At 39.2% G+C, this 12,069-nt stretch overlaps 1 protein-coding gene across 1 annotated transcript in view; it reads right to left on the reverse strand.

Moving 5' to 3' along the window:
• Nucleotides 1-3,510: 3,510 nt before the first annotated feature.
• Nucleotides 3,511-12,069, reverse strand: part of LOC143275400 (alpha-1,2-mannosyltransferase ALG9-like) — a 30,240-nt gene continuing 21,681 nt past the window's right edge. Inside the window, exons 12-17 of the mRNA XM_076579476.1 lie at nt 9,984-10,055; nt 9,199-9,328; nt 7,556-7,706; nt 6,914-7,043; nt 5,147-5,274; nt 3,511-4,161 (exon numbers count right to left, since the gene is read on the reverse strand). Of these exons, the coding sequence (XP_076435591.1) occupies nt 4,038-4,161; nt 5,147-5,274; nt 6,914-7,043; nt 7,556-7,706; nt 9,199-9,328; nt 9,984-10,055 (735 nt within the window). The 3' untranslated portion in view covers nt 3,511-4,037. The remainder of the gene's footprint in view (nt 4,162-5,146; nt 5,275-6,913; nt 7,044-7,555; nt 7,707-9,198; nt 9,329-9,983; nt 10,056-12,069) is intronic.

Here is a 12,069-nt window from a genome sequence, read left to right on the forward strand (position 1 = left end):
TTCCAGGAATCTGATCCATACAAGAGTGTGCAGAGAGCAACGGTTCTGACAGTTGGCTCTTGGTTTTGGTTGGGTGGTGCCAGTCTTCCAGTCAGGAATTCTTGTTTAAATCTTCTATATTACATCACCATCTGTCATCAGGTAAATGTTGTGACACTTAGTGACATTCTTCTTCTTCTTCTTTGTTCGTGGGCTGCAACTCACACGTACACTCATATGTACACAAGTGGACATTTACTGCACGCCAGTTTTTAACCCCACCGTGTAGGCAGCCATACTCTGTTTTTGGGGATTTCAGTGATATAAGTAGCCTGGTCTCCACTCTACCTATTTTAACCTGCCCCTAACCTAACCTGTCCCCCACCTTACATACCCCCCCACACCTCTTTACCTACCATCACCCCAATCCCACAACGTTAGTTACCACCCCCTGTCATGGCCCCATCTTCCAGTCCCACCCTGTTCCCTGTTCTCTCCCCTTACCCTGTCCTTTCCCATTAAATCATCCCAACCCTGTCATGGCCCCATCTTCCAGTCCCACCCTGTTCCCTGTTCTCTCCCCTTACCCTGTCCTTTCCCATTAAATCATCCCAACCCTGTCATGTTCCTGCCTGCCACCTACTCTACAATCACATTTAAGCAGACAGAAGACACATTTCCCCTTTAAAGAACAGAGAGATCGATGTATCTCAATTCTGTCGTGAGATAACCAGCTCAGCACAGCTGTTGCCCAACCAATTATGATTATTCAAGGGCATGAAATGTGAATGGTTTGTAAAATGTTGTCAGTCAGTACATAACTTTAGGCGGTCATTCAAACAGCACTCAGTTTCACAGAGCTCACCATCAATGCAGTTGTTTTTACAGAACTACTCGTGTGCATTCACAGTCACGTCACCACAAAAGTGCAAATGAAAGTAAAAGGCAACAAGTGTTGAATCACGTGTCAGTACTGTCTCTAGCATTTGAAATACAAGTCAAAACATCCAAAGATATCCTTTGTAATGCATGATGTATATGTAGAGTGTGATTCTACATAATGATGACTCAGATTCTGGATATCAACAAAAATTACAAAGTATGTCTTTTTAATCAGTGTGGTGACTGCATGTGTTTTGTTGTTGTTGTTGTTGTTGGCATTGTTCATTGTTTTAGATCATTATACATGCAAGTGTCAATTGTTGTTGGTGTTTTGTACAACAGAAAACCCACGCAAAGTCACAAGAGAACAATCTTAAAGTTGTTACACAGATCGTGTAAATGTTAAACACACACACATACACACTGCAGCTGAATGGGAAGGGAAAATAGTGTGTGTGTGTGTGTGTGTGTGTGTGTATTTCTGTGCATTGTGAACTTTTCAAATACAAACACCACAAAACTATTCATTTCCATTTGTTTATTTCCTGAATCTAAAACATACAGAAAATGTTTCTGAATACGCTAAAATCACTGTAAACATACCAGGTTACATAAACCAACAAAACATCCATGCCATCTATCCATTTATATGCTGATGTAGTCAGCTGCATACCCATGCCACTTACAGAAACTCGTTTGCATATTCTGTTTACTTGCATCCCTTCTGTTAATTTCTCATGCTCACACATGCGCGCACACTTTTGCATCTACACAAATACACACACACATGTACATGCAATTGCAAATACACATGTGCAAACACATACATGCACACAATGATATTGTATACACACACACTAAGACACACACACACACATATACATATGCATGCACATATGCACACATGATATGCGTGTGCACATACATACACACACCTGTACATACAAACATCATTCTTCATTCAAACAGAAGAAACATCAGCTCTGTGATAAATGCTGTTGTTAACAAATAGTCGGACAGATTATTTATTTTCAACCCTTTCGCAGATTTACAGACATTGGAATCACTGTTATACCTGACTGATAAATGAGAAAGAAAAAACAATATCTCTGGATGGCCTAATACTGCAAGCTTCTTTTTTTCTTTTTCTTAAAAACTGAAAGCTAAAACAGTAATTTTCTGTTTTCTCTTGATTCACGACTTCCATCCGCAACACTCGCAGTCATTGCAATCATCAATGAATTGCTAATAAAAACACACCCTTTACCAAGAAAATCAAAGTTGAGCTCTATAAATTATATACAACACAGCAGCCACTTGCTGAAACATTTAAATATTCTAATATTTTGAATTAAAATTTACTTAGTTGAAAAACCACTGACATCCTGACCTGTAAGATCTACAATCTACAATTTTCATGACTTTACCTAATCATTTTATGACAAAAGATAGTTCGCAATTTGCACAGTAAATCGACTGAAAATTCATTTAGTACTGACAATCGTTTTCTACTTCTAAACAAACAGCTACTTACAGACAGGAACATGTTCTGTACAAAAAACAGTGAACAGTCTAAACAACAGTCTGTCAGTGTTACGTCCAATGATTTAACCCTCTGACTGCTGCAATCAAGTACGCTCATCAGTGAATGGCTGTCACATCACTGTGACAAGACAAAGCTTATAGGTCAGGATGTCAGTGAATGGCTGTCACCTCACTGTGACAAGACAGAGCTTACAGGTCAGGATGTCAGTGAATGGCTGTCACCTCACTGTGACAAGACAGAGCTTACAGGTCAGGATGTCAGTGAATGGCTGTCACCTCACTGTGATAAGACAGAGCTTACAGGTCAGGATGTCAGTGAATAGTTGTCACCTCACTGTGACAAGACAGAGCTTACAGGTCAGGATGTCAGTGAAGGGCTGTCACCTCAGATAAGACAGAGCTCACAGGTCAGGATGTCAGTGAAGGGCTGTCACCTCACTCAGATAAGACAGAGCTTACAGGTCAGGATGTCAGTGAAGGGCTGTCACCTCAGATAAGACAGAGCTTACAGGTCAGGATGTCAGTGAAGGGCTGTCACCTCAGATAAGACAGAGCTTACAGGTCAGGATGTCAGTGAAGGGCTGTCACCTCACTCAGATAAGACAGAGCTTACAGGTCAGGATGTCAGTGAAGGGCTGTCACCTCAGATAAGACAGAGCTTACAGGTCAGGATGTCAGTCACCATTCTGTACCTGGACGTCCTCCTCTAGGGACTGCCTTGCTGTAGTTCAGCAAAATCACTGACACCTTTGACTGGTCCACAAAAAGCTGCAACTGCACTTCTGACTCATGTCACAATGACCTCACTTCACTCAGCAGTCAAAAGGTTAATGAGAACAAACTACAGAATCATTCTACAGGTAAAATGTCACAGTTTCTCTTCTGAGTCTAAACTAATGTCCACATGTATACCACATTCACGCTCACTGTATTACAAATCTCCAAAGCATCCTCACTGCACTCCAGTAATATGATATTCACCATTATTGCCTGGAATTTAGCTGCATTTTATCATGAAAACCATGAACCATGAACAAACCAATGTAAGTGTGTGTTACGGAATGTTTGGATAGGCGTTTGTGTGTGTGTGTGTGTGTGTGTGTGTGTGTGTGCTTTTTTGTGTGTGCTTTTGTGTGTGCATGTATGCAAGACATTGCAAATGTGCATATGAGCATATGTTCTGCACAAAATGTATGCAGCATGTATGCGTGTGTGCACTTCCATCTGTCTTCGCATGCACGTGGACATATATACATGTATGTAAATGAATGGTGTGTACATACATATGTGTCTATCAGTGTGCCTATATATGTTTGTATGTAGAAGTACATTAATGTACTGACCTGTGTGTGCTTTTGTATCCATATGGACATTCCACGTATAAGAGCTTGTGTGACCATGTCAAGTACACTTGCATGTAGCTACAAATTTAAGCACATGTTTGCATGCTTGTCCATGAATGTGAATAAAACAACTCACAATCAACTTTTTGTTTACAGGTGTGAAAAAACAAACAAACAAAAACGTTTTCTGCCTTGCACATAAAAAATCCCCCCCAAAACCATGATGCATTCACCATTCTGCATTATCAACACTTTCTGCCCATTTAGCCACACAAAACCAGCTGATCATCAAGACTTCTTTGGCTTTGTGGACTTTTTGGTGCGGGTGGTCTTCAACACATTATAGTTGACATATGTACAGTACTTCCACGACACAAAGGGAACGTAAAAGGCTCGCATCAGACGGTGAGACCTGTAAGACAGACAGGGAGGGTGGGGAAATTATATGAGTTCTATTCAGTGTAGTTTTAGTCAATGAAATTACAATAAATGATATCATAATACCATGATGTATGGAATCATAAATGACACCTGGAAGACAGAAAGAGAGAGGGAAAAAAAGTAGATACATTCTATTCAGTGTAGTTTTAGTCAATGAAATTACAATAAATGATATCATAATACCATGATGTATGGAATCATAAATGATACCTGCAGGACAGAGAAGAGGAGAGTGAGGAAAAATATGAATTCTATTCAGCGTATATCAATTCAATAAAATTACAATAAATGATATCATAATACCATGATGTATGGAATCATAAATGAGACCTGGAAGACAGAAAGAGAGAGGGAAAAAAAGTAGATACATTCTATTCAGTGTAGTTTAGTTTAATGAAATTACAATAAATGATATCATAATACAATGATGTATAATAATCATAAATGAGACCTGCAAGACAGAGAGAGACGGAACAAATTAAATAAGTTTTATTCAGTGTAGTTTAGTCTCATGGAATTACAATAAATGATATAATATGATGATGTATATTATATTATGAGACCTGCAAGACAGAAAAAGAGAGGGAAAAATTAGATGAGTTGTATTCAGTGTGCACAATGTATGTTTGTGTGTGTGTGTGGGAGAGGGGGGGTGTCTCTGTGTGTGTGTGTGTGTGTGTGGATGGGTGGATGTGTGCATGGGTAAGTGGATGTGTTTGTCTTTGTGTGGATGTGTGTATCTGTGTGTGAGTGAACTAGTGAGATGGATCAGTTGTGTCATGAAGTCTATTTGAAGTCTGTGAAGTTGATTCAGTTTATCATTATGTAAATGATTTCTGTAATCGTAAAGTGCTTTGAGCTCTCTATGAGAAAAAGCGCAGAAAAAATACATATCATTATCACTATCAGTATCATTATTATTATTGTTGTTGTTATCATCAAATACAGATCATTACCTGCTGGCATCAACAAAGGTGGCATTGGCCACGACCGTCCAATCATCTGATTCCGAATAGCGAAGTTCTACCTCACTCTCTGTTGGAAGGTCAAGGTCGATCAAGTAATGACATCGACTTATGTCAATCTGGCAAAAGAAAGATAACCTGGATAAATGACAATGAGGACAAACAATAATGACGACAGTATCCACACTGAAGGTTGTAACAAATAACACTACACAACAGATACAATTTAAGCATTAATAATATGAATAATGTTTACAGTAGTCATAAAGATAACAATAATAATGACAATGACAATGAAAAAAAATCATTCAGAAGAATAAAACAATGACGATGAAAAAAATCATTCAGAAGAATAAAACAACTAACAATGAGAACAGTAAACACAACAGCATTTATGACAGCATTAATAAGACTAGAGACTAAAACTTCTAATAACAAACACAACAATCCTCAAATTATCATGATGAATTGAAGACTTGACATGACGATGACGGCAGTGAAGATGATGTTAATTGTTAATGCTGCTGACTGCTGTCAACCATCGCCAGAGCTCGAAGACTTAACTCACTCTGGACGAACTGTTTTCTCCCTTGCTTTTCCCTACAGATAACCCATTTGTTAGGGTTAGGAAAAAAAATCACAAAAAACACTAAACATAAAGTAACTGAACTCACTGTACTTGACCCACTGACCCCTCTCCTCACGTCATGTGAACACCCACCACCCTCCCCTTCACTGCTCTCAGAAGCTGAGTCACGATCATTACCTTCTTGCCGTTAGCTTTCTTCACTGCAGATACTTTATTCAACGTCTTCATCATCCTCGTCGATGTCGAAACCTTCAGTTTGAAGCATTTCAATCACTTCAGCAGTGGTAAAATCCGCTATCGTGATCTAGTTTGCTCCAAAAATTTCCATTTGTATCGCCTGCGACGCCATTTTTGATACGTATGCAGATTAGCTTGTCGTGTGGGGTCCTGAACTTGCTGGCTCGCTGTGGAGTGTGTTGTTATGGAATCTCATGAAGAAACTTTCCATTCAACACTTGACATGTTCGCAATGCCCGCTGTGGTTGCGATTGTTATGCTACCCCATGAGAAAAAACGTGGAAAAATTTTTAATTGTCAAAACCGCTATAGTGTTCCATCATCCGGAACGCTACCTTATGTCAGGAACACTATAGTGTTCCATCGTCCAGAGTGAGTTAAGAAGACAATCAATTCAGTTCAATTCAAAAACACTTCATTCATCCCAAATGGGGCAGTTCCATAACTGCTCACAGACTCAAATGAAAACAAACAGGAAAGGAGACGGAGAGAGTGTGTGTGAGGGCATGTGATCAATCATTGATTAAACACACACAGAGGCAAACACACAAACACTCTCTCTCTCTCTCTCTCTCACACACACATTCACACACACAAAAAACAACAACACACACACACTCTCTCTCTCACACACACACATATTCACACACACACACACACACACACACACACACACACACTCACTCACAAACACACACACATATAAACACTTTTTGAGCGTGGTTTCATGTAACTTTCATGCATGTATTATAAACCTTGATAAGGTTTAATTGACATTAAAATTTGTTCTGATTCTGATTCTACACACACCCACACACACCCACACACATGCACACACACACACACACACTTGCATACACACAGAGACACAAACACACACACACATGCACACACACACAGACACACACACTCACACAGACACACACACTCACATATCTAGTGGGTTCTTCTTTGTTCAAATCATTCATGTGTGATGGGATGACCCGTGTGCCGTCCTCTCCTGGTTCATAAGGCTTTGGAAGCAGACCTCGAAACTCCGATTTGATGAACTGTAAATGCCATCTGCAGCACACACACACACACACACACACACTCCTATCATTCTAAAGGTACACAGACATAATTCTATCAGTCTAAAGGCACAAACAGATGGGCACATGAGCCAGGTGGTAAAGGAAATATTGGAACTATTAATCTGAGGGTCCTGGATTCAAATACCAGTCACAACACATGGTGGGTTAAGGGATTATTTTTTTTCCAATCTCCCAGGGCAAGAGATGTGCAGACCTGCTATAGTGCCTAAGCCCCCCTTTGAATACATTGTATACACGCACACAGAAAATGAGAAACACAAGTTAAAGATCCTGCAATCCATGTCAGTGAGTATAGCTCATTAGCTGCCCAAATGGCAGGTTTAAAAACATCCATACACTCCCGAAAATGAAAAATGGCAGGGTAAAAAAAGGTTATGCAGGTAAAAGACCTCTGGTACATATGACTGAACATGGGTGTTGCAGCCGCAAATGCAGCAGAAAAAGAAGAAGGTACTGACAGACAGACAAACAAAATCTCACCTGTCTGAAGGCAGGAAGAAGTTGCTAGGAAAGCGGTACCACTCCTTGCCCACGCAGACGTTGACGTTTTTGTCCTGGGGCAAAGTGTGGATGCGGGGGTCATTGGCCACACGCTGCAACTCCACGTACACATCCATGGACGCATGGTAACCTGAATGACAGACATCAATCATTTTTTTAACTCTTTTATTCTTTTATGGGTTTTTTTGGTTTTTTTAATGACAACGGTGGCAGAATGGTTAAGATGCTTATCTCCATGAGGGTCTGGATGTGTATCCTTCTCTTGTCTTTTCTCCCAGGTTTGACTGGAAAATGGAAAAAAGCATCTGGTCATTTGGATGAGACAATAAAGCGAGGTCATGTATGCAGCATGCGCTTGGCCAGCTGAAACAGAACCCACGGCAGCATCAGTATCACCCTGTGGCAAGATAAACAATACTCTGATAGGCACACAATCATATATCCATGCACTCAAAGCCTGAACGCACTGGGGTTATGCTGCTGGTCAAGCATCTGCCAAGCAGATGTGGTGTAGTATATATGAATTTGTCTGAACACAGTGATACCTCCCTGAGAAACTGAAATTTTATGAGGGGGGGTGGGGGGTGGGGGGTTACAGTAAAAATCTAATAAACACACACAAGCATGCACACTGCAGAAGCAATTCACATTTGTAAAAAGATTTCTAAACAAAGGACTGGTTAACCTTGGGATGGTCCAACTGAATTCTATGTGTGTGTGTGTGTGTGTGTGTGTGTGTGTGTGAACAGATGTTGGGCATGTAAAAGTGGTGTTTAACAGCACTGAGCTCTGCTTCACTGCAGAATGGACAATATGTCAGTGTCAGCGATACACACACACACACACACACACACAATGCATTGATATACACCTACACAATCTACATACACACACACATAAACTACACACTCACACACACATATACCATCCATTCCCAACATACACACCTATGTCCCTCTATACCTCAAAGAACAATATCCCCCCACAAAAAAAATATTTTCCCCTTTTCCAGGATCAGAATAATCTCAGAAAGATCTCAGAAAGGGAAATAAAGTGTGGCGAAGTCTGTGTGATACATTATACAGATCACAAGCAGGACAGTAAAAGATGGCCAAAACAAAACCACAATCATTTGATCTCCTGGCCTCACTGTTTATTTAAGTTGAAAAACCACCGAGACAACCATGTGTTTGTTCTGTATTGTCTGTTCTGTGTGGCTTGTTCAGGATTAAAGAGGCTATGCCAGTCTTGAATAAAAGCTATTTTATGTTTGCACATTTCTTCTGTCATTGCTGCTGTGTGCACATGTCAAATGATTGGTATAAGAGCAAGTCCAGCGCTTCCTTTTTGAGGAAGTGTCTTGGTTTGTTCCAATGTACCTTTTATTTACCTGTGTGCTAGCTAAAATCGGTAGTGTAAGCAGCAATAGCGTGAAGTTATGTACCTTGTGTGTGGAGAGAGTTACCACTCTTTATTATTTGTTAATCAACAAAACCACACACAACAGAGTCATAGCAAGGCAAGCCCATTAAAAACAAACAAAAAAAGGCCATACAACATTCACAACAAAATCACACACAAGTGTCACAGCAAAGCCACCCAATACAAACAGAGTTGTGTACCTTGGTAGAGGGCCACAGAGCGGGACAGGCACAGCAGGGAGAACAAGATGGCTGTGAAGACGGAGACCATGCTACTCCCGTCCGTGTAGCGACTGCGACTTTTGTCTGGAAGAATGTAACTCCACGCTCTCTGAGAAACGACACACACAAATAATAATAATAATAATAATAATAATAAAACAATAATAATAACAATCATCATTATAACATAAATCTCAACTGCACAGAAAATAGCTTCTGTGCATGCACACACCCACACCCATACACATAAACATACACAAACACACACATCTAAAATCACTGTAATTGACCAATATCAAATTACTTACCAACCAATACACACACTCACACACACAAACACACTAACAAACACACAGTTTCACCCATACATAAGCTTCCACACACCAGGAGGCCACACAACAGAGGAGACCCTGCACTGCTGCCAAGTCACATCGGTTGTGTTTAGCAGTGTTTGTTCTGTTTCAACACACGAAGGACATCACCATTCTACGCCCCGTGCTGATGACAATCATCAGTTTGCTGCAGAGCCGGACTGAGTGGAGACTGCCACCACGTCTCTCTAACGACGTCCCCGTCCAGTCTGGCGACACTGATGACCTTGACATAAATGCATCCTAAGTTTTTTAAGTTGAGGGGCAATGGAACTGATGTGCTTCTTGATGAGTGCTGTGCTTAAACTTAAAAATCAAATCCTTTCTCATTCATACATTTGCACACTGTCAATCACACTCATGTTAAAAAAACAAACACAAAACCAGTCTCACCTGAACGCTGTCCAAAAAAACTGATCCCCCGATAGCAAAAAATGGGTAGATGGGGAACAGAAACCGCTCCTCCTAAAAATAAATAAATAAATAAATAAATAAAAACACTTGTGACTTGTACAGGACATAAACACAGGTCATGCATAACCCAAAGACTTCAAAGAGTGAAGGGTGAAGAAGAAGATAGGCCATACACATCTCTAAATTAAAAAAAAAAAAAAAAAAAAAAAAAAAAAAAAAAAAATATATATATATATATATATATATATATACACATATATATATATACAAAACACCACCACCATATCATTCTTTAGATATCCATAAAGTGAGTGGTCATTTTATTGAAATAAAACAGTTCTTTGTGAAGTCAGAAATTCACCTTAACAATCACTGTGCAGTAATCATAGTGTTATCTTACAAAATTGAAAAAATGAAAGAAAAAAAAAAACCTGAAAGAAAGAAATTCTAAAAAGAAGGGCAAAATTCCCCCCCACCCCCGTCATGTTCAATAGAAATAAAAATGCCACAAAAAACTTTGTCTTATATGTTTTTTAAATTAAAAAAAAAAAAAATTCTTTTAGAAAAAGATGTCATTGTATTCTTACCTATTCTAACAACTTTTTCTCATGTGTTTTATAGTAAAAGTAGGTAGGTCCAGCCGCTATGTAATGCTGTGTAGCTATGGCTGACGGATCATATTTTTATCACTTCACTTCGCCCTAGCAAGTGCAATACTGCATACATCCAGCTGAAAGATATATCAGAAAATAAAACGACCTTTGTTCGTTCCTCTTAGTGTTTCTTTTTGTGTGTAAGGCAGTGTGAGTGAAACTGATCGCCTGAAGTGGAGTAACCCTCACTCTTCAAAATGTAGCACGGGAAAGAAGTTTGCCACGTCTGCTTCTGGTCTGAGAGGGTTGGTGACAAAAACAGGTCACGAAGATTGCTCCTTACAACCAATCCACTTAAGAGACCTATCAAATAAAAGATCACGTTCTCTACTTTTACATGGGCTAAGTTTCCAGTTGATTTATTTTAACTGATTTCTAAAACAAAAACGTGGCTCAAAATCTTCTAGTCAAACCCACCACTTTAAAGTTCATTCTTTCTTCTTTAAAATGCTTTATAAAATGACTCCGTTTAACAAAAAAGTGGAGACCTCATATTTTTTATACCATTGATCAACTAGATCTATTTTCAGATCTGAGGTTACAATGCCCCGCTTTGTGGAAGTCTTGTTGCAGGGCTCAACGTATTTGAGGTTTTGATTCAAATTCGGGGGGAAATATAAAAAAAATTTGGAAACCACCTTTACATTACTTATTCTATTAAGTACTTGAATGATATGTTTCTTAATTTTCGTTAATATCATCATTTTCTATTGTGAAACAATTTTCTTTCCAACAATGAAAGACAGCCAAGAAACCTTCAAAATAGCCGACGAATTTTTCAGTGAGCAGTTCATTGGTCTTATTCAACTTTGTGATCGCACAACATACCAACTCATTTTCTAACTTCTGTTCTATTTCAGACAGATAAATCTCTCTCTCTCTCTCTCTCTCTCTCTCTCTGTGTGTGTGTGTGTGTGTGTGTGTGTGTGTGTGTGTGTGTGTGTGTTACAGAGAGAGAGAGTATACATCTCTCTCTCTCTCACACACACACACACACACACACACACACACACAGATACAGAGAGAGAGAGATACAGAGAGAAAGAAGAAGAAGAAGAAAACCTATTCAAAATAACACTACCAGGGGTACATTTGATGCTATATTGTAAGACTGTTGTTTCCTTTCAAATTCTTATACTTCAGCACTGATACAGAGCATGCCTTCGTTCAGCTGGAGGTCTGTACTTTGGAACTGGTATGATCAGCTGTGCTGATTAATAGTTAATAATGATGTATAAACAAGAAAACAATTACATAAAGTGAGGCATACATACTGATTTTGAAACACACACATACACACACATACACAAATCCTGAAAACGTATCTAAAAGGAGAATCATTTTTAGCATTATTGGAGCACATTATCCCCGATCGTCTTGAATAAAGCTTTTTTTTTCATATAATTTTATCA

This window comes from Babylonia areolata, chromosome 30 (assembly GCF_041734735.1).
Source record: "Babylonia areolata isolate BAREFJ2019XMU chromosome 30, ASM4173473v1, whole genome shotgun sequence".
NCBI classification, from domain to species: Eukaryota; Metazoa; Mollusca; class Gastropoda; order Neogastropoda; family Buccinidae; genus Babylonia; species Babylonia areolata.